The sequence below is a fragment of the Aotus nancymaae genome, unplaced genomic scaffold, assembly GCF_030222135.1.
Source record: "Aotus nancymaae isolate 86718 unplaced genomic scaffold, 86718_ANA_hifiasm-v0.15.2.pri h1tg000040l, whole genome shotgun sequence".
In the NCBI taxonomy this organism is placed as follows: domain Eukaryota; kingdom Metazoa; phylum Chordata; class Mammalia; order Primates; family Aotidae; genus Aotus; species Aotus nancymaae.
In genome coordinates this window covers 35,631,781-35,655,164 of record NW_026988454.1, presented here as the reverse complement: position 1 = coordinate 35,655,164, position 23,384 = coordinate 35,631,781, and the positions used below count along the sequence as shown (strand labels likewise).

At 40.1% G+C, this 23,384-nt stretch overlaps 1 protein-coding gene and 1 long non-coding RNA gene across 3 annotated transcripts in view; one reads left to right on the top strand and one right to left on the bottom strand.

Moving 5' to 3' along the window:
- LOC105732381 (uncharacterized) overlaps window positions 1-23,384 on the top strand; it is a 325,595-nt gene that overhangs the window by 25,129 nt on the left and 277,082 nt on the right. The window contains exon 1 of one of the 2 annotated variants that reach the window (XR_010336611.1): window positions 12,883-12,923. The exons of the other annotated variant lie outside the window; for it this stretch is intronic. This is a non-coding gene — a long non-coding RNA (uncharacterized LOC105732381). Of the gene's footprint in view, window positions 1-12,882; window positions 12,924-23,384 lie in introns of those variants that run through there. 2 annotated transcript variants of the gene reach the window in all.
- Window positions 9,945-12,739, bottom strand: CCN2 (cellular communication network factor 2). The gene is made up of 4 exons (XM_012474367.2): window positions 12,517-12,739; window positions 12,040-12,291; window positions 11,702-11,913; window positions 9,945-11,326 (listed from the first exon to the last, which is right to left on the bottom strand). The coding sequence occupies exons 2-4, from the start codon at window positions 12,179-12,181 to the stop codon at window positions 11,030-11,032; spliced, it is 651 nt and encodes a 216-aa protein (XP_012329790.2). The 5' UTR covers window positions 12,182-12,291; window positions 12,517-12,739; the 3' UTR covers window positions 9,945-11,029.

The following is a 23,384-nucleotide window of genomic DNA, read 5'->3' as shown; positions in this document are numbered from 1 at the left end:
TAGAAGTTGTCTCCCAAAGATCACACTAGAAAGCGCATAACTTCTTCCCCCAAATAGCAAAAGCAAGGGAAGCCTAGCATTGGCTAACACCCCACATGCCTCCTTTCTCTAACCACATCCGGATATTGATATTGAGGCATCTATGTAAACAGAGTCCTGGAAATTGGCCCAGACTTCCCAGGGCTCCTTAACATAAATATGCAAGCTTGCCTAATAACCCTGAGTTTAAAATTATGAGTGACATAAAATAATCTTCACACTGGGAGTCATCAGCCCAAATTATGGTTAAAGGTTAAAAACAAACAAATAAATAAAATGTGAAAAACACCCACAAACCAGTCTTATGTTGTAGAAAATATTTCCTAAGCCCTTGAATTTAATGTCATTTTTAGAGCTTGATGCTACCTCCCTAGAGAGGTTATAACAAATACTGAACAAGGATGACACAGATCAGAAAGAATTTAGCTAGGGAGGAATTCAGATTGGGGAGAAAAATAAGGAGTTCGTCCTAGTCTCATTTAAAAATAAATCCCTCTGGAATGACATAAAAGGACATTTTTTAAAAAACCAAAAAAATGACAGTTTATCTTTTCCTTTTTAATGCTAAGTGTTTCAATTTTAAAGGACTTCAGTCCCAAGAATATATATTGGATTGAAAAATGGAGAACATTGTTAGTGGTGAATGAAGATAATTAAGTTCAAAATGTTGATTGAAATTTCCTAATTCAAATTGCTTTTTTGACTCTTGGATTACATATGGTTTGTGTTACGTGTCTGTGTTTCCGAAATTCTAACTTTTTCATGGAGCACAGCGGCAGTTAAATTGGGGCACTTTACGCGTTTTTGGTATTATTTTCATAAAGATGATGATAGACTGCAGGTTACTTGAAAATACAAGATATTGAATACAAAGTGGTCCTCAATCAATTAGATTCGTGGGCCTTATTATCATTCTCTTTGTCTTTATTGTATCTTGGACTAAAAATGTAATTACTACAGTATTTATTTATAGCCCAGCTTTTGCAGGGAAGGGACCTAGATGCCCTAAGTGACATTCATCAAACCTAGTTTCTTGTATGAAAATGAGTCTATGCAGAGTAATTAAAAAAAAAAAAGCTGAATTTGCTTTAAAACATTTATTCACATGTGAGTAAAAATGACTGAAAGTGTTATCTCTTCCCTTCTTTTGGCTTCTCCTGCCTGGTTCCAGGACACTTCATGAACTAGTGTCTCTAGTTTTTGGTTTTGTTAGTTTTTGTATTTTTTTTTTAACTAGGTAAAGGTAGAGTGAATAAGAGCAGTTTTTGTTTCCAAAAAGTGGTATTTTCTATTTATTTGCCTGTCGGTATCCTGCTGAAGTATACACACACATGATGTAATGTGTTGATAACCCTTATTGCTGAAGTGGAACATACATAGTGAGATGTTATTTTCCTCATGGGATGCCAGAAACCTTAAAATCTTGTCATGCACTATAATTAAATGATGTTGATTGAATCCCATTATATATACATAAATATATAGTTTCAATAGTTTCTATTCATTAGTTTTACTTTGGAACTATGACTTAATGAATAAGCCTGCTGATAAGTTAATACAAATGTGAATGTTGAAAGAGATCAACCCATCCTCTCAGATTTAAATAAAAATTGACATGAGTACACATCTGATGTTAAAAGGGAAATTCAGTGATCCCCTAAGACATTTGTACATTTTGAGGGAATTTCTTCTTATAGGTACTTTTATCTTTGAGTTTCTACCCTCATTGAATAGTCCTTCTCATCTCCCATGTATACGGTGCTGTAGAAATTTAATTATGCAATGAAACTTGTTATGTGCATTATGTGTTATTTTTCAGGAAGTCATCTGAAATATTTAAAAATACATTTTTTCCTAATTATAAGGAATAACTACTCTTTGAAAATAATTTGGGAAGTATGAAATATAATAAAGATGAAAAAAGTAACTCCTAGATAATCACTTTTAACATTTTGGTGAAATTCTTTTTTAAAACTGCTGAAAATGTGGCACATATATATCATGGAATACCACACAGCCATAAAAAAGGATGAGTTCATGTCCTTTGCAGGGACATGAATGAATCTGGAAACCATCATTGTCAGCAAACTGACATGAGAACAGAAAACCAAACACTGCATGTTCTCACTCATAAGTGGGCACTGAACAATGAGAACACATGGACACAGGGAGGGGAACATCACACACCAGGGCCTGTCGGGGGTAGGGGACTAGGGGAGGGAGAGCATTAGGACAAATACCTAATGTATGCAGGGCTTAAAACCTAGATGACGGGTTGATAGGTGCAGCAAACCACCATGGCACATGGATACCTATGTAACAAACCTGCACGTTTTGCACATGTATTCCAGAACATTAAAAAAAAAAGTGCTTAAATACATTTATTTAATTTTTAAACTTTTAATTGAAATATAATATACATTTAATAATGTGTGCCAAGTTCTCTCATACCCCCACGTCCAAAGTAACACTATCCTGACTTTATCACTATTTAGTTTTGCTTCGTCTTCAATCTCATATAGATGACATTACACAGTATGAATGCTTTTGTGCCTGACTTCTTTCACTCACCGTAAGAGCACTTTTTTAAAAGAGATTTATTCTGAGCCAAATATGAGTGACTATGGCCCATGACACAGCCCTCAGAAGGTCCTAAGAACATGTGCCCAAGGTGGTCAGGGATCAGCTTGATTTTATACGTTTGAGAGAAACATGAGACATCAAATGCATTTAAGAAATACATTGGTTTGGTCCAGATTGGGGGCGCAGAATAGGGGACTCCCAAGTTATAGGTGAATTTAAACATTGTCTGGTTTACAATTGGTTGAGTTTGTCTAAAGGCCTGGGATAGAGGCCGGACGTGGTGGCTCATGCCTATAATCCCAGCACTTTGGGAGGCTGAGGCGGGCGGATCACCTGAGCTCCGTCTCCACTAAAAATACCAGCAATTATCTGCGCGTGGTGGTGCATGCCTGTAATCCCAGCTACTGGGGAGGTGAAAGCAGAGAATCGCTTGAACCCAGGAGGTGGAGGTTGCAGTGAGCCGAGATCGTGCCACTGCACTCCAGCCTGGGAGACAGAGCAAGACTTTCTCTCAAAAAAAAAAAAAAAAAAAAAAAGACCTGGGATAGATAGAAAGGGAATATTCAGGTTAAGTTAAAGATTGTGGAGACCCAAGTTCTTCTGAAGTCTTACAGTGGCTGCCTTTAGAGATAATAAATGACAAATGTTTCCTATTCAGATTTTAGTTAATCTCTTTAGGATTGGGAGAGTCTGGATGAAAAAGATCTAGCTCTGTTAATAGAGATTCTTTAGAGGTGCAAATTTTCCCCCACAAAGAACAGCTTTGCAGGTCCATTTCAAAATGTGGCAAAGAAATATGGGGAAATGCACTTTTTAATGATGTAGTTCCATTATATAAATATTCTACACGCTATCCATTTTTCTGTTTATACAATTCAGATTTTTACTTTCAGTTTTTGGATGGATGAAACTGCTTTGAGAATTTGGTGTGTTATTGTTTTTGTTTTTTTGACACAGAGTCTTGCTCTGTGGCCAGGCTGGAGTGCAGTGGCACAATTTCAGCTCCCTGAAACCTCCGCCTCCCGGGTTCAAGCAATTCTCCTGCCTCAGTCTCCAAAGTAGCTGGGACTACAGGCCCTCGCCACCACGTCCTGCTAAGTTTTTGTATTTTAGTAGAGAGAGGGTTTTATCATGTTGGCCAGGATGGTCTACATCTCCTGACCTCGAGATTCACCCGCATTGGCCTCCCAAAGAGCTGGGATTACAGGTGTGAGCCACCGCGCCCCACCAATGCTTCTCATTTGTTACTAACTCCTCTTTGACTATCTTTTAAACATCGAATATAGAAGATGGGTCTACATGTCTATTGCTTTGGATTCTATATTTAGGTTTAGAATCTGACGGTATTTTAAGAATATAATTTATTTTGTTTTATTCTTACTCTTAGAAACAGTCTATATATAATTAGTATGATTCATGAGGCAAAGAATAGTGATACAGAGGAAAATCATTCACCATTTTATTTATGGCTTAGAGAAATGAAGTAAAAGAAAACACTGAATATAAAATAAATATGTGTATTCCCTAGAGATTCTATGTGTGTTACACATACTCCTTAGCATGTAGCTAATTAAGATACAGTGGCTTGAATAGCTAAATCATTTACTTGTTTATGTATTGTTCTATCTAACTAAAAATAATAAAATACTTGAACACTTTTTGACATATTCTTTGCTATTTTTTAATGGGATGAAATATGTTTTTTAAAAAATCTCATAAAATAATATATGTTCATTTCAGAAAATTTGAAAAAGTTAAAAAATTATTAAAAGAAATAGAAAATTACTTTAACTAATTACTTTAAACTAAACTAATAAGATGAGCACTATTGACTATTGATTAAAAATTTTGTTTTTTTAATGGAAGCCATCTTTAGGTGATGTTAAGGGTTGGCAAAGATTCAGCCTGTCTTTTCTGAGGCACTGAGAGATGTGTAATACACACACACACACACACACACACACAAAAGATACTGAAGTCATCAGAAAAAATTATATTTTGTGTATACTGAATCAGTTCCTTATCACTCCCAGAAGGTGACCAATTAATTGTTCTTCTTTAACTGTTATTATAAACTAATGAATGTAAGCTTAGTCAATAGGCCTAATGAGGCCTTAGTCAATAAGCCTTTCTCATTCTTATTAAAACTCAATTGTATCATTTTTAGTAGGAGTCTCTTCAATTTTTCTCCAGAGTCCTTTTGATAGATCTTAATGGCATCTGTTAACTTCCTTATTATCAAATACAAAAAGATGTTCTAAGCATAAATGAATTTATCTTATACATTTCTTGCCCCAGACTTGGAATCATTCATTCTCCAAGAAGTCCTAATGTCTTTAGGGGAAAGTAATATTTCAAGAATAAAATCTGGGTCTAGGGATATTCACCAGTCTTGAGTTGTCATTCTAACTAAGCTCCTCCGTAGGCAGATGTAGGGGGAAAAATGTGTGTGTGTGTGTGTGTGTGTGTGTGTGTGTGTGTGTGTTTGAGCTCACATGCCTTTTAAAAGAGAAAATACCTCATGAATTTGTGCTTATATTTCAGTTCAACTTCAGGACTACAAACATTACTAAGCAGTTTTCCATTACATTTCTAATTTCTGACTTTCTCACTGAGAATTCCAGTAGTCAAGAACACTGGGGATGGAGTTAGAATATTCATGATGGCTAATTTGCTTTCTTACACATTCCACACCTAACAGTCCCAGAATAACAATATTAACACCACCACTATCACTAAAAGCAGTTAAATTTTTTTTGTAGGGGGAGGCAAATGCTATCTCCATTCTCTCTTCCACTTTTTATGGTTGTACTCTATGCTATCAGAGCAGATATCCCTGCTCTATGTGCTTTTGTGCCTGGCCTCAATTTGTTTCCCTAGTCCTTTTGATGTGATCTTAATGACATTTGTTAACTTCTTTATTATCCAATATATATGCAAGTAAATATTTATGCAAATAAATATGCAGAGATGGTCTACTTTTTGCACTGTATACTGTACCTTCTCCTTTTTAACCTTCATTCAGTCTTAGTTCTAAAGGTGAGCTATATTCAATTCTCACTATCAGTCCTTATGTTAATTAGGATATCTGCTCTGACAGCATAGAGTACAACCATAAAAAGTGGAAGAGAGAATGGAGATAGCATATGCTTCTCCCTCCAAAAAAAAAAAAATAATAATAACTGCTTTTAGTGATAGTGGTGGTATTAATATTGTTATTCTGGGGCTGTTAGGTGTGGAATGTGAGTCCTTATCTCTCTTTGAGCTTGTTTGCTAGGAGGCTCCTCAGGAAAGGCTCATAGGAACAATATGCCCTGAGTTCTCGTATGTTTTTAACAGTTTGTCTGTGTCCTTCATTCTTGAAAGTCAGTTTTAGTGGATAAAAATTTCTTGACTCTCATTTTATTTCCTTAAGTATCTTAAATAAGTTATTCCATTTTTTTCTGGCATAAAGTATTGCTGTAAAAAAAAATCTAATGATAAACTCATGTTTTTTTAATTTATAGGCTTGTGTTCTTTTTGTCTTCATGCTCAAATAGCTTTTCAAATAGCTTTTCCTTTTTCTTTAAATTTCAGCAGTTTTACTAGAATGTGTTTTGGTGTTGGTTGATTGTTGTTGTGTTTTTTGTTTTTTGTTTTTTTTGTTTTTTTGGTTTTTTTTTTGAGACAGAGTCTTTCTCTGTTACCAGGCTGAAGTGCAGTGGTGGGATCTTGGCTCGTCACAACCTCTGACTCCCTGGTTCAGGCGATTCTCCTGCCTCAGCTTCCCAAGTAGCTGGGATTACAGGTACACACCACCATGCCCAGCCAATTTTTGTATTTTTAGTAGAGACAGGGTTTCACCATGTTGACCAGCATGGGGTGTTGGTTGATTTTATTAGGCACATGGCATGCCCTTTCAATATGTGCTTTCAAATACTTTTTTATTCTAGTGAAGTTTTTTTTGACTTAAAAAGTTGAAAAGAAACATTTTTAAGGTTTTTTTCTTCATCTTTAAGTGTTTCTGCCCTCCATATATTGGATTTTCTTTGCCTATCTACAATATTTATTGCTTTTTATTGAAATATTTTTATTTCTTCTTTTACATTTAAACATTTTTTCTTCTTGTCTGTTAGAGTTTATTCACTCTTATGTTCCTTCTAGTTTGATATAGTTCCTTTATTTCTAAATCTCCATTGAGTTCTGAAACTCTATTTTTAAGGTTTGCTAATTCTGATTTATGTTGCTATTTTTATGTCATTAGTCATTTTCTTACTATTAGTATCATTTATGTACAGCATCATTTTCTTAATGTTCTTTTGAAATCGTAGGGCATAATTTTGCCATGTTTTGTAGATGTGTATTTCTCACACTTTTTATTATCTGCAGAAATGTTATTCTATTCTTCATTTTATTTTTTAAATATAGTGACTATGGGATTTGTCTTCAGTAATTTTGTTTTCCTAATTTATATAAAATTAGTTTTACTAAAGTTTGCTGAAGAAGGAGGTTTGGTTTAATTTTCTAAATTCAGAGCGCTCCCTCTTTTATTGTTTTCATGTATTATTAAAAATATTGCAGTTTACTTTCTGCTATTTTGAACCTCTGTTTCCCTCCTCACTTTAATCTGAATGCTTTCATATCTCTGTTGTCCCTGACCCAGTCAATTTTTATTTTATTTTATATTGACAGATAAAGTCATAATTTGCCTTGTAAAACATGATGTTTTGAAGTATGTATACATTGTGGAATGACTAAATCTAGCTAATTAACATACGTATTACCTCATATAGTTAGCATTTTTGTGCTAAGAACACTTTACAACCTTTCTCTTAGCATTTTTCAAGAATGGAATGTATTGTTAACTAGAGTCATCACATTGTAAAATAAATCTCTTGAACTTATTCTTACTAAGTGAAATTTTGTATTTTTTGAGTAACATCTCCCTAACTTTCCTCCCCAACCCCAACACCCTAGTAACCACCATTCTACGCTCTACTTCTATGAGGTCAACATATGAGTTGATTCTGCATATGAGTGAGATTGTGCTATATTTCTCTATCTGTAACTTGGCTTATTTCACTTAACATAAGGTACTCTAGGTTCATCCATTTGTCACGAAGGACAGGATTCCCTTCTTTGTTAATAAGTAGTATCCCATTGTGTATATGCACCTCATATTCTTTATCCATCCATCTGTTGATGGACACTTTGGTTGATTCTGTAACTTAGCTATTGTGGATAGCGCTGCAATGAAATGGAGGTGCAGATATCTTCAACATACTGACTTCTTTTCCATTGCCTATGTACCCAGTAGTGGGATTGCTAGATCATATAGTAATTCTATTCTTAATTTTTTGTGGAACTTTCTCTTTTTCATAATGGCTGTATTAATTTACATTCCCGCCAACAATGCACAAGGGCTTTTTTCCTCCACATCTTCGCTGACAATTGTGTTATCTTTTGTCTTTTTGATAGCAGCCATTCTAACAGGTGTGAAGTGATAGCTCGTTGTGGTTTTGATTTGCATTTCCCTGGTAATTAGTGATGTTGAGCATTTTTTCATATATTTGTTGGCCATTTGTGTGTCTTCTTTTGAGAAACATCTGTCCAATGACCTGCTCAATTTAGATTCCACTTCCAAGAGTGTGAGGGTCCTCTCCTGGGAGGGAGCCCTGGCTTGTAAGCTTTGTTGGAGTGCTAGGCCAAACCCCTACTAGGTTCAATAGCTGCTCTCAGCCCGGCTTACTGTATATCTAGTGAATACTTGCTGGCAGTTTTAGAGCTCTCGTGTTCTCAGAAGCATCAGATACCTTGTTGTGTCTCTGCTTTTCTCACACACGTGCTGACACAGTGCTGGTTTTATGATGGTTGATGATTTGGCACCCCCTCCCAATATTTAGGGGTCAGAGTGTGCATTGCCATCTAATTTACATGTAAATATTGCTAGTGGGATTTTTGTTTTGCAATCTAGTGACTCTTATTTTTATGTGGGTATTTGGAAAATGTGGAATCTATGCTTTTTCTGCTACTTCTGTATTTCCAGAATGCTCTAATCCAGAACAGTCAGGCTCGTTTATGATGCATGGCCCTTCATCTTTGCAGTTAGGAATTAATGGACTGAAAGGAAGTGTGAACTAACAGTGTATTCTATGTGCGTGCCTATGTGTATGTGTACATGTGCATTTATTTGGGGAAGTGAGGTGCTGCTGCTGGCAGCATTGCTATATACAGATGTGGGTGTATCCTTAAAGCCTAGTGTTTTGACCAGAAATTCTTTTCACATTCTGAACACAGGAAGTTTTCCCTTTGGTTTGTGGTGTGGACATTTGTTTGTAGAGCTAGTCTTTATTTTCAGGTGTATTTTTGTCTGTCCAAATGACACTGGCACTACAACATTGCTGATTGCCTTGGGAAAGGTTAGTCTGTCTGCATTTTTTCCCCCTAGAATCCACAGCTATCCTCATCTGGAGAAGATTCTAGTTGCCTTTGATGTTATTTCTTTTGTTCACCATTCACTTTGCTTCACTCTAGAGTAGAGTAAACACCTACCTGGGTAAGTACAATATTGCTTCCACACCAGGCTTCTTGAACAATTCCATTTTCTTATGTATAAACCACTTGGTAAAGTAGGATCCATTAATTTGGAGGTTTGATAAAGCCAAAGACTTGGGCAAATGGAGGAATTACTTTTAAGACAAATTTCTATTAATGTTAATAAATGGAAGATTTGCTCATCCTCCCTTTTCTGTTTATGCCATCTATTTGTCATTGGTTGTCATGGGAACTGAAAACATTATTACACAAAATAAGACTTATGAAATAGCTCCATTTAAACAAGGATTTCATTTCATAATTTTCAGATTTAACAGTAAGGTAATGAAGTTCAGAAATAGACCTACAGCATAAAATTTTTTAAAAATTTAAACATTTTCCACATGCAAGGCATGTAGACTAGTTTGCGATGTGAAAGGTTGGAAATTAACCTATAATGGCCAGGGTGGTACTGAATGTCAAAAGGACCAAGTGTAATACAACAGGGTTAATGGAGACTGAAGTAATCTAGAGAGAACTGAATTTGTAGTGTCTGTAAAGTTCTGTGAAGATAAAAGAAAATGCCCATGGAGTCAATGTGGTGTGTATGCCTGCAAGTCTGTGATACTTGATTCAGTGTGAAGTATGTTTACATACAAATTCTATGGAATAATCAATGTATTAATGTATAGGATAATAAAAGATATTTAGAAAATTATTGGTGAATTATCTTATGATGAACAAGAACTTCCCATTTAGGCTTCAGAAAACTCAGAAATGTTTAGAAGGATAAATGAACAACCAAGCCCTTTATAGAAAAAATATATACTTTATTTTCAACTAGAAAGGTGCAAACATGTAACTTTTGGTCACACTCTCAACAAATAAACTGTCTGAAAAACAGTCATAGTCAAAGTAGAAACAAATGCTTCCAGGTGAAAAAACTGATCAGCTACACAGAGCCACTCAGCTTTTAATAAAGGCCATTTGTTCATTAAAAGTGAGGCTACCCATTTCCTACCCAGAAATCAGTCTTACAAGGACATTGATGCCTCGCCTTTGCAAACAATCTGTTTTGACGGACTGTCATTCTAACTGAGCAGAATTTCCATGTAAGTATTCATTTCACGCTTCGAATGATCAGACAAGCTTTACATTCTACCTATGGTGTTCAGAAATTGAGGCTAACATTGAAATATCAAAGCATTAAAAACAAAAATAAAAAGGCACAAACAACTTTAAATTAACTTAGATAACTGTACATATATATATATATACACACACACACACACACAATATTTACAATATAAATTTTAAAAAATCTGGCTTGTTACAGGCAAATTCACTTGCCACAAGCTGTCCAGTCTAATCGACAGGATTCCGATTCCTGAACAGTGTCATTTGAATCAGAATGTCAGAGCTGAATCTGCTGTTCTGACTTAAAGAACAACTTGACTCAGTCTCTTGATGGCTGGAGAATGCACATCCTAGCTGTCACTGGAGCTACAGGCAGGTCAGTGAGCATGCTAAAGTTTTCCTTCTCAAATACACTTCAAATAGCAGGCACATTTCTCATATAAGACGCTATCTGATGATACTAACCTTTCTGCTGGTACCCTCCCACTGCTACTAAAGCCCCACCTATAATATACATTCTGGTGCTGTGTACTAATGTAGTTCCACTGTCAAGTCTTAACATTCTTCAAACCAGTGTCTGGGGTTGATAGGCTATTTGTTTGACATGGCACAAAGTTTTGAACTGGGTGGGAATTTTTCCCCCGTTAGAAAAACAGATTTAAATAACCTGTGCTACTGAAATCATTTTTATGTGAAAATGAGATGTGAATCAGTTCAAGTTCCAGTCTAATGAGTTAATGTCTCTCACTCTCTGGCTTCACGCCATGTCTCCATACATCTTCCTGTGGTACAGCGACTCAAAGATGTCATTGTCTCCGGGACAGTTGTAATGGCAGGCACAGGTCTTGATGAACATCATGTTCTTCTTCATGACCTCGCCGTCAGGGCATTTGAACTCCACGGGCAGGGTGGTGGTTCTGTAGGGGGTGCAGCATCTGCCGTCCGTGCATACTCCACAGAATTTAGCTCGGTATGTCTTCACACTCGTGCAGCCAGAAAGCTCAAACTTAACAGGCTTGGAGATTTTCGGAGTACGGATGCACTTTTTGCCCTTCTAAGGAAGACAAGGGAAAAGAGAGAGGGGAGAAGAAAATCAATGACTCTACAAGAGGAGTGTCTTTCTTCAACCCTCTGTGTTTTAGTCTTCTGTTGTCTGACTTCTGTTTATATTTTGAAGGGAGGAAGTTTGAGTCTCATTTGCTATGTCCAAAAATAGACAGGGCCTCTCTTGGAATGTCTTGAATTAACCCTGTGGAAGATTTTGTAGTGGAAAACTGGTGGTTGCTGTTACACAAGCTCTCATTCCAGCAAAACAGCTCAATGGTCAGATATTTTTGGAGATAACGGGCTTATACTAACAAGGGTGGCAAGTTGGGTCCTAGCCACTGCTTTTCCCGTGAAATATAGTTAACAGGAGCAGCACATGTACCTTAATGTTCTCTTCCAGGTCGGCTTCGCAAGGCCTGACCATGCAGAGGCGGCTCTGCTTCTCCAGCCGACAGGAGGCGTTGTCATTCGTAACCCGGGTGGAGATGCCCATCCCACAGGTCTTGGAACAGGCGCTCCACTCTGTGGTCTGGACCAGGCAGTTGGCTTTAATCATAGTTGGGTCTGGGCCAAACGTGTCTTCCAGTCGGTAAGCTGCGAGAGCAGATCACAATAACACCAGGTAAAACGCCTGAACGTTTCCCCCGTTCCCTTGGCACAGTTAGGACTCCCTCCCTAGGAAAGAGTCCCGACCCTGACTTAGAGGAAGACTCGACTCACCGGCGAGGGCAGGCCCAACCACGGTTTGGTCCTTGGGCTCGTCACACACCCACTCCTCGCAGCATTTCCCAGGCAGCTTGACCCTCCTCGGGAAGGGGCAGTCGGGGCTGGGCAGGCGAACGTCCATGCTGCACAGAGGCATGCAGCCCACCGCCCCGTCCAGGCACGTGCACTGGTACTTGCAGCTGCTCTGGAAGGACTCTCCGCTCCGGTACACGGTGCCACCGAAGATGCAGGGAGCACCGTCTTTGGCTGGAGAAGAGGAAGGGAAGAGGGGGTGGGGGATGCAGAGGTCAGGCATTGCGGAGCTGTCGCATCGAGAGCGTCCGGGATGCGAGCTGGGGTCCGGGCTGCAGGGGGCGGGCTGGCAGCAGCTGGAGAAAGAAACTCGGTCGGAGCGGTTTCTTTTTCCAGCGGGCGGGTGGGCGTGAGGGAAGAGGCGGCCGGACCCCCAGCGGCGGGGACTGCGGGTCTTACCGGTGCACACGCCGATCTTGCGGTTGGCCGGGGAGCCGAAGTCGCAGAAGAGGCCCTTGTGCGGGTCGCAGGGGTCGCGCTCAGTGCACAGCTCGCCCAGCTGCTTGGCGCAGACGCGACAGCAGCCGCAGCCGTCCAGCACGAGGCTCACGCCCGCCGGGCAGCGCGGCGCCGGCTCGGCCGGACACCGGCACGGCCCGCTGCAGTTCTGGCCGACGGCCGGCTGCGGGGAGGACAGGGCGGTGAGCGGCGCTCGGTCGGCGGCGAGCACGCCCTCCCCGGCCGGCCCCGAGTCCCTCCCTGGCAGCTGCTGGCCGCGGCGGGGGCTCCCGGCGCTTACCCGACTGTAGAGGGCGAGGAGGAGCACGAAGGCGACGCGGACGGGGCCCACACCGGCGGCGGTCATGGTTGGTGCGCGGCGGGCGGAGCGGGGGGCGCGGCGGCGGCGACGAGCGGGGAGCGGCGCAGGCGGCGGGGCCGGGGGATCTGGCGGTGGTCTGAGGTGGGGACCGGGACGCGCCGGGCTGTCGTCTCTGGCTGTCTGTCAGCCGGGGCGGCTGCCGTCGGGCTGGAGGGTGGAGTTGCACTGGCTGCCTCCTCTCAGCGGGGAAGAGTTGTTGTGTGAGGCTGGGGCGAGTGGCCCGAGACTTTTATACGCTTCAGGCGGCCGCGGCTCGCCAATGAGCTGAATGGAGTCCTACACAAACAGGGACATTCCTCGCATTCCTCCCCACCTTCCTGCCTCATCAACTCACACCGGATTGATCCTGACCCCTTGACACTCAACATTCCTCCGTCTGAAAAAGCTGGCACACTCCAGCTCACAGAGGGGAAAAAAAAAAAAACAACACAGTATTTCCAGCACCAAATAGAATTTTTTTTCCCCTATCCTCTTCTCACGACTCCTGATTCATATCATTTAAAAACAGACCAGCAATTATTTCTTATATCATTTCTTTTTTGAATAAGTTTGCCCTGTTCTATCCACTCACATATATCCTTTTAGGAGGTAGGTAGTTGAAGAGGCAAACAGCAGGGATTCCTAAAAAATTCGAAAAGGTTTTTTTCCCTCCTCTTTACAATGATTTTCGTTTTAGAGGCTATAGACTCTTGAAACTCTCCAGAGAGCAGAAAAGGAGTGAGTTGCTTTTAACCATTTGTAATCCTCAAGATGCCTACCTGCAAAACTCTGATTTCTATATTTGAAATTTGATCCTTTGTCACTGGAGGTAACGGTTTTGGGACAAGAAAGAGAACAAAGCCAGGGGTCTGACTCTGAATGCAGTCTCCTGGTGCAGATTTCCAGCACTCTTGCTTAGTTTTCTCTTAATATATGTAGGAGTTTTATATAGGGAAGGACAAGGAATGAGTGGCCATCAGTGTTTCCAGAAAAATGGGTCCATTGTTCTATCAGAGCAAATGATTCTGTGTTGGGTAGGTAGGGGCCCTAGGTGTTGGGGTGGAAACATTGAGACCCAAAGGGGGTTTACCTAGGGGCACTTAAACACGGCTTCACTAGGGTCTTTGAGAAATGAGTGCATTTCCTATATTAAAACTATCATCTTCAAATGTGGATTGAATTTGCTTTGTCTTGTTAAAATAAGAAGGCTGATTCCATAACAAGAGCAGTGTACCCAGTTGTATCTGGATATAAACTAAGATTGACAGTGAATAATATATTTTTAGTGACTCCCCACACATCTATGAATAGTGATTGTGACTTCTTATTACCCAAGGAACATGCAACCTAAGGGAGTGAGGCCAGCACAAGGAAGGAATAGGTTTTATTCTCCCTGGGTCTGTGCAGATGTCGAATATGGCCAATAAACCTAAGCATATCTCCATTTCTTAATAGTGCTCCTTAGCCTCACTGAGGACCCAGATAATTCACTGTGCTTTCATTTGGAATCTATGTTGTTTAGTGGCTTTTTTGATAGTAACTCCAGTTCCCATTTTATGTAAAGAGAATGATTCTAGGGCCATATCATTTTTGTATTCTGTAATGCCGCATCGTTCGGCATTGGTGTTACCAATGAGTAGATTCCTTTAAGTTGTTCATGCTTCAGAGTATGGGTTCCAGATAAGCATATCTGTTTCTGGTGCAAAGATCAGCTTTAGAAACAACACATTATAGATTTATGATTTGAAAACAGCCTGTTTCAACTGATCAAATGTTTAAAGTTTCAGTACATTCTATTGAAAAATAGCTAAGAAAAACCATCCAACTTCAGCATAGACCGTATCATCTGTGTACAATTACCTCGTTAAGCAAGCCACATGTTGTACAGTGTAGTTGCATGTCAATACTGTGAATGGCCAGCAAAGGGGCGGGGCGCCCTCTGAAGCTCAGGAAGAATTTTCATCATTGTTATTTAATGTTCTTTCCAAGCATTCCTCAAAAAGAAGAGGCCTATGAGTTCCTATTTAAAGAAGGAACATTCCAAGTTAACTTAATAGCCACATGTGTATTAAAGGCAACTTGGCCCTCAACGTTTTCTTCCCTTGTGGATGATTTTAAAAGTCCAAAATATGTGGGAAGCCACAGTGAAACCTTTCAAGACCTAAACCCCCAATTATATCTACCACTAATGGTTGGAAAGATGTGGTGGCTGGGGAAGGGTAGGGATGTGAAGCACGAGCCTCACCTAAGGTGGGATGTGGGCTTGATGGTGAGCTTTCCTAGCTTGCAGAGTGAGGTAGGTGGGAGAAGGGTTGGGGAATTTCTGAATCCTCAGGAGAGTCTGAGAGCTACCACCAACAGCTTCATGCATGCAGCAGGGAGACTCATTCATGGAAGGAATAAATTGTACTGGGTTATAGTTGAATGACCTAGGTTGTATTCTCGGAACTGCCTTTCCCAGATCTCAGTGAAGTCACACGTAGGAGCCATATTCCCATTTTAAAAATGAAGGTAATAATAATTTGTTTAATTTAGTAGGCTTCAGTGAGGGCTGGGTAGATAAAAATTCTCAGGGAATTGGTGCTTTATTTTTTTCAATCTTTCTTGATTTTTTTTTTCATTCTTTGCATATAATAAGTATATTATCATTCTGCTCTGTTAAAAATGTCAAGAGAATTTGGTTTTACTCTAAAATTCTCATAGTCCCTTGAAATCTCAAAAAAAATCTAGAATCAGTTCCAAATAGATAGTTTTAATGTTACTTAAGAGAAAATAAGCATATTGAAATATATAGAACATATAAAATCTCAGAATAGAAAAAGTTCTGTGCATTATAAGGTTTGAGGCTTTATGATCCAAACTCTTTTTGAAGGAGTTAAAAGATTATTATTAAGATGGTGGCATAGAGACAGACACACACACATATGCACACACACCCAGAGAGAGAGAGAGAGAGTGAGAGAAGACACCCAAGACATTCACAGACTCAGAAGTATGTTTTTATTGTGATATGGACCATCAAATGCCAGGAAACTCAAAGGGAAAGGCTGACACTCCATCCTTTAATTCATGCCGTGAGATCTGAATTCTTGCAGTATTATAAATGACTCAGCAAATGTTTGTGTGTGCCTGGGCAGTCAAGTGGGAAATAGTGGCTTCTTATAACTTTGTCCAACTTTGACTTACCCCAGCCCTTTTGATTGACAGCAGGTCAGAGTGGGAGAAAAAGGTCTTTGAATTTGTGTGCAAAATGGTTAAGATGCACTAATTTTGACTTGTAAGCAAGTATTTATCTAGCAAATGCTTTTTAGAGAGCATTTTTTCCTCGTGGTAAAATGAGGAATTAACTAAGCTGGCCACTGAGTCCTGTTTACCAAGCTATATAAGGTATGTGTGTGGGTCTACTAGGGCTTTGTACTGGTCATTTGGTTAAGTCTTGTAAGATGTTCAGCTGTGGATGCACTGCATTCCTTCCCTTATGTTTTTTGTTGTTTTTTTCCCCCCTAAAAAAAAGGCTTTCTTGATCAGGTATCAGACACAGAGAAAACCTGGCAGGACTACAGAAAAGCGGCCAGGGTTGGAGTGTTTGTGTACTTAAAGAAGGAATCTTGCACATTCTCAACTTTTAGTTGTAGACATTTTCTTATAAGAGCAAGTAGGAGTCAGTGCCAGCCCTCAAAGCGGAAATCAAAGCTCCCAGGGAAACATACCGGAGGAATGTGACTCAGAACCAAGACCCATACGCAATGCATACATGGAGCTGTCAGACTTATAGGAAGTCTGGCCATATATGGGCATCTGGACAGTGAGCGATTTGTCCTTATGGTGGGTCGGGGGAGGTTTCTGATGTTTCTAGCATGCCTCAAATTCAATCATGTAAATTAATTCTACCAAAAAAAAAATGGTATGCCAGAAGCTTTTTGTAAAATAGTAATAAATATTATTCTGAAATCTTCAGGGACCCTGGCTTAGCTTACATGACCTCCTGTTTGCTTAAGATGAAGGTTAAGAAGGTTAAGAATGAGGTTAAGAGCTGGAAGTTCATGGGGGGAAGAGAAGCACGGATGTTTACTCGTAAATTTCATTCATTACCTTCATGCATTTTCCTCCGTATAATTAGTTCTGTGACTTTCTTAGGATATTTTCTAATGCAAAGGTATTTGTCAGAAGGCAGTTAAGGCCGTTGCATATGGTTTGTGTTTAACGTTTGGCTGTTCCTTTCTTGTCCATAGCGTTGGAGGCCAGAGGGGTGAGAAAGGAAAAGAAGTTTTTTTTGTGTTTTTTTTTTTTTAATCTTTTTTTTATTGCATTTTAGGTTTTGGGGTACATGTGAAGAACATGCAAGATTCTTGCATAGGTGCATACGTGGCAGTGTGATTTGCTGCCTTCCTCTCCTTCACCTATATGTGGCGTTTCTCCCCATGCTCTCTCTCCCCAACTCCCCACTCCCCGCTGTCCCTCCCCATTTCCCCCCAACAGACCCCAGTGTATAGTGCTCCCCTCCCTGTGTCCATGTGTTCTCATTGATCAACATCTGCCTATGAGTGAGAACATACGGTGTTTGATTTTGTGTTCTTGTGTCAGTTTGCTGAGAATGATGGTTTCCAGGTTCATCCATGTCCCTACAAAGGACGTGAACTCATCGTTTTTAATGGCTGCATAATATTCCATGGTGTATATGTGCCACATTTTTCCTGTCCAGTCTATCATCGATGGGCATTTGGGTTGGTTCCAGGTCTTTGCTATTGTAAACTGTGCTGCAATGAACATTCGTGTGCATGTGTCCTTATAGTAGAACGATTTATAATCCTTTGGATATATACCCAGTAATGGGATTGCTGGGTCAAATGGAATTTCTATTTCTAGGTCCTTGAGGAATCGCCACACTGTCTTCCACAATGGTTGAACTAATTTACACTCCCACCAACAGTGTAAAAGTGTTCCTATTTCTCCACATCCTCTCCAGCATCTGTTGTCTCCATATTTTTTAATGATCGTCATTGTAAGTGGCGTGAGATGGTATCTCAATGTAGTTTTGATTTGCATTTCTCTAATGATCAGTGATGATGAGCATTTTTTCATATGTTTGTTGGCCTCATGTATGTCTTCTTTTGTAAAGTATCTGTTCATATCCTTCGCCCACTTTTGAATGGGCTTGTTTGTTTTTTTCTTGCAAATCTGTTTTAGTTCGTTGTAAATTCTGGATATCAGCCCTTTGTCAGATGGGTAGGCTGTAAAAATTTTTTCCCATTCTGTTGGTTGCCGATTCACTCTAATGACTGTTTCTTTTGCCGTGCAGAAGCTGTGGAGTTTGATTAGGTCCCATTTGTCTATTTTGGCTTTTGTTGCCAATGCTTTTGGTGTTTTGGTCATGAAGTCCTTGCCTACGCCTATGTCCTGAATGGTTTTGCCTAGATTTTCTTCTGGGGTTTTTATGGTGTTAGGTCTTATGTTTAAGTCTTTAATCCATCTGGAGTTAATTTTAGTGTAAGGTGTCAGGAAGGGGTCCAGTTTCTGCTTTCTGCACATGGCTAGCCAGTTTTCCCAACACCACTTATTAAACAGGGAATCCTTTCCCCATTGCTTGTTTTTGTGAGGTTTGTCAAAGATCGGATGGTTGTAGATATGTTGTGTTGCTTCCGAGGCCTCTGTTCTGTTCCATTGGTCTATATCTCTGTTTTGGTACCAGTACTGTGCTGTTTTGATTACTGTCACCTTGTAGTATAGTTTGATGTCTGGTGGTGTGATGCCTCCCGCTTTGTTCTTTTTGCTTAGACTTGACTTGGCTTTGCGGGCTCTCTTTTGGTTCCATATGAAGTTTAACGTGGTTTTTTCCAGTTCTGTGAAGAAGGTCATTGGTAGCTTGATGGGGATAGCGTTGAATCTGTAAATTACTTTGGGCAGTATGGCCATTTTCACGATATTGATTCTTCCTAACCATGAACATGGAATGTTTCTCCATCTGTTTGTGTCCTCTCTTATTTCGTTGAGCAGTGGTTTGTAGTTCTCCTTGAAGAGGTCCTTTATGTTCCTTGTTAGTTGTATTCCTAGGTATTTTATTATCTTTGTAGCAATTGTGAATGGCAGTTCGTTCTTGATTTGTCTCTCTTTAAGTCTGTTATTGGTGTATAGGAATGCTTGTGATTTTTGCACATTGATTTTTGTATCCTGAGACTTTACTAAAGTTCTTATCAGTTTCAGGAGATTTTGGGCTGAGGCGATGGGGTCTTCTAGATATACAATCATGTCATCTGCAAATAGAGACAATTTAACTTCCTCCTTTCCTATTTGAATACCCTTTATTTCTTTTTCTTGCCTGATTGCTCTGGCTAGAACTTCCACTACTATATTGAATAGGAGTAGTGAGAGAGGGCATCCTTGTCTAGTGCCAGATTTCAAAGGGAATGCTTCCAGTTTTTGCCCATTCAGTATGATATTGGCTGTTGGTTTGTCGTAAATAGCTTTTATTATTTTGAGATACGTTCCATGAATACCTAGTTTATTGAGGGTTTTTAGCATAAAGGGCTGTTGAATTTTGTCAAAGGCCTTCTCTGCATTAATTGAGATAATCATGTGGTTTTTGTCTTTGGTTCTGTTTATGTGGTGAATTACGTTTATAGACTTGCATATGTTGAACCAGCCTTGCATCCTGGGATGAATCCTGCTTGATCATGGTGGATAAGCTTTTTGATGTGCTGTTGCAATCGGCTGGCCAGTATTTTATTGAAGATTTTTGCATCTATGTTCATCATGGATATTGGCCTGTAGTTTTCTTTTCTTGTTGAGTCTCTGCCGGGTTTTTAGTATCAGGATGATGTTGGTCTCATAAAATGATTTGGGAAGGATTCCCTCTTTTTGGATTATTTGGAATAGTTTCACAAGGAATGGTACCAGTTCCTCTTTGTATGTCTGGTACAATTCGGCTGTCAACCCATCTGGACCTGGGCTTTTTTTGGGTACTAGGCTCTTGATTGCTGCCTCGACTTCAGACCTTGTTATTGGTCTATTCAGGGTTTTGACTTCTTCCTGGTTTAGGCTTGGGAGGAGGCAAGTGTCCAGGAATTTATCCATTTCTTCCAGGTTTTCTAGTTTATGTGCATAGAGTTGTTTGTAATAATCTCTGATGATGGTTTGAATTTCTGTGGAATCTGTGGTGATATCCCCTTTATCGTTTTTTATTGCATCTATTTGATTATTCTCTCTTTTCTTTTTTATTAATCTGGCTAGTGGTCTATTTTGTTGATCTTTTCAAAAAACCAGCTCCTGGATTTATTGATTTTTTGAAGGGTTTTTTGTGTCTCTATCTCCTTCAGTTCTGCTCTGATCTTAGTTATTTTTTGTCTTCTGCTAGGTTTTGAGTTTTTTTGATCTTGCTCCTCTAGCTCTTTCAATTTTGATGATAGGGTGTCAATTTTAGATCTCTCCTTGCTTCTCATGTGGGCACTTATTGCTATATATTTTCCTCTAGAGACTACTTTTAATGTGTCCCAGAGATTCTGGTATGTGGTGTCTTCGTTCTCGTTGGTTTTGAAGAACATCTTTATTTCTGCCTTCATTTCATTGTTTATCCAGTCAACATTCAAGAGAAAGTTGTTCAGTTTCCATGAAGCTGTGCGGTTCTGGGTTGGTTTCTGAATTCTGAGTTCTAACTTGATTTCACGGTGGTCTGAGAGACTGTTATGGTTTCCGTTCTTTTGCATTTGCTGAGGAGTGATTTACTTCCAATTATGTGGTCAATTTTAGAGTAGGTGTGATGTGGTGTGGAGAAGAATGTATATTCTGTGGATTTGGGGTGGAGAGTTCTGTAAATGTCTATTAGGTTTGCTTGTTCCAGGTCTGAGTTCAAGTCCTGGATATCCTTGTTAATTTTCTGTCTCGTTGATCTGTCTAATATTGACAATGGGGTGTTAAAGTCTCCCACAATTATTGTGTGGGAGTCTAAGTCTCTTTGTAAGTCATTAAGAACTTGCCTTATGTATCGGGGTGCTCCTGTATTAGGTGCATATATATTTAGGATCGTTAGCTCTTCTTGTTGCGTTGATCCTTTTACCATTATGTAATGCTCTTCTTAGTCTCTTTTGATCTTTGTTGCTTTAAAGTCTATTTTATCAGAGATGAGAATTGCAACTCCTGCTTTTTTTTGCTCTCCATTTGCTTGGTAAATCTTCCTCCATCCCTTTATTTTGAGCCTTTGTGTATCCTTGCATGTGAGATGGGTTTCCTGGATACAGCACACCAATGGGTTTTGGCTTTTCATCCAATTTGCCAATCTGTGTCTTTTGATTGGGGCATTTAGTCCATTTACGTTTAGGGTTAATATTGTTATGTGTGAATTTGATACTGCCATTTTGATGCTAGCCGGCTGTTTTGCCCATTAGTTGATGCAGATTCTTTGTTGTGTTGATGCTCTTTGCTATTTGGTATGTTTTTGGAGTGGCTGGTACTGGTTGTCCTTTTCTATGTGTAGTGCCTCTTTCAGGAGCTCTTGTAAAGCAGGTCTGGTGGTGATGAAATCTCTGAGTACTTGCTTGTTCACAAAGGATTTTATTTTTCCTTCACTTATGGAGTTTAGTTTGGCTGGATATGAAATTCTGGGTTGAAAGTTCTTTTCTTTAAGGATGCTGACTATTGGCCCCCACTCTCTTCTGGCTCGTAGGGTTTCTGCTGAGAGATCTGCTGTGAGTCTGATGGGCTTCCCTTTGTGGGTAACCCGACCTTTCTCTCTGGCTGCCCTTAGCAAGAAGTTTTTTTTTTTAAGATGATATCCCACCAGGCGAGGTGGCGCATGCCTGTAGTCCCAGCTATTCGGGAGGCTGAGGCTGGAGGATCTCTTGAGTTCAGGAGTTCTGGGCTGTAGTGCTATGCCGATCCGGTGTCTGCACTAAGTTCGGCATTAATAATGGTGACCTCCTGGGAGCGGGGGACCACCAGGTTGCCTAAGGAGGGGTGAACCAGCCCAGGTCGGAAACGGAGCAGGTCAAAACTCCCGTCCTGATCAGTAGTGGGACCGCGCCTGTGAATAGCCACTGCACTCTAGCCTGGGCAACATAGTGAGACCCTGTCTCTAAAAAAAAAAAGATGATATCCCTTCAACTTACTGTTTGTTTTACTTATTTTGTTAATTAGACTCTTTTTTCAAAAAAATTAGTTTACTTAGAATCCTGCGTTGCCTCTAGTCAGCTTTTGTTCAGCTAAGACAGTGCCAGAGGATGTGGATGCTGCTAGGTAGAAATGAGCCCGGGTGGTTTCGTACACTCTCCCTGACAGGTTAGAATCTCAAACGCATTACTATTTAGCAACCAGGAGTATTTACAGCCCCTTGCTTCATCAAGGCTGAATATGAAGCATCCCCTTGGTGATACTTAAGGTGATATTTAAGTGAGTGGGAATGAAAAACAGGGGAAATGAGCATTCCTTAAAATGTGTGTTTTGAGGACATCCAATCAATAGGTTTAGGAGGAAGAGAGAATTGGGACTACCTACCTTATCTCAAAGAATAGAAGTAAGTGAAGGGATAAATATTTTGAAAAGACCAGTGTGAAATGTACGTGAATGTATTCATAGGGGTTCTGCTGCAGGGTGGGAAAGGGGTGCAGATTAAGCCAGGTCCCATCATTCATCCTTGGAAATGTGTTCCAACCTCTGGCCAAGAGGCCTGAGGTCCCTACTCATAGCTCCAAGGCTCCCTGGAATACCATTAGGTAGAGCCTAGAGGACTGGCTAGGAGGTTAGGGTTATTGTGAGCCCCATACCTGCCATTTACTTGCCAGTGACCTCAGGGAAAACACCTACTCTCTCTGGGCCTAAAATTTCCCACCTGTTCACAGTTAATGTGCAGCTCAAGGAGACAATATTTATGAAAGCACTTTCATAAAGGTATTAGAGTTTTTAAATTGCCCTTCTCTTGCCTTCTTCAATGGCTCTTCCTAGCTCTTAAAACTAAGTGCACCTCATATTGACTGTAAAAGCCCGTCACAGTTTGATTTTGTAACAGTGTCTAACTCTGCAGGGGTTTTAGAGTGTTAAAACTGGGTGAGAGCTCAGAGAAAATCAAATCCTACCTCTTATGTTTTTTTTTAGATTAGACATTCAGGATTGATAAAGACATTTAACAAATGAAAACTTTTTTTTTTTTTTTAACCAGGATCTGGCTATGTCTCCCAGGGTGGAGTGCAGTGCCACAATCTTGGCTCACTGCAACCTCTGCCTCCTGGGCTCAAGTGGTCTTCCAGCCTCAGTCTCCTGAGTAGCTTGGACTACAAGTGTGCACCACCATGTCCATCTAATTAAAAAAAAAATTGTAGAGATGGAGTTTCGGCATGTTGCCCAGCCTGATCTCGAACTCCTGCCTCCCAAAGTGCTGGGATTACAGGCATGAGCCCCCGCACAAGGCCACAAATGAAACTTTTAAATTTGTCTCATGCTTCTTATATCCCTTATATGTCACTTCGATGGGAATGTGGGCATG

Bases quoted from the DNA above. Each gene is read 5' to 3' on its own strand.
- CCN2 (XM_012474367.2), bottom strand. From the start codon at position 12,181: ATGCCTCTGTGCAGCATGGACGTTCGCCTGCCCAGCCCCGACTGCCCC. The intron at 11,914-12,039 runs GTGAGTCGAGTC...CTGCTCTCGCAG, and splicing joins GGTTGGGCCTGCCCTCGCCG to CTTACCGACTGGAAGACACG. The intron at 11,327-11,701 runs GTACATGTGCTG...TGTCTTCCTTAG, and splicing joins ACCTGGAAGAGAACATTAAG to AAGGGCAAAAAGTGCATCCG.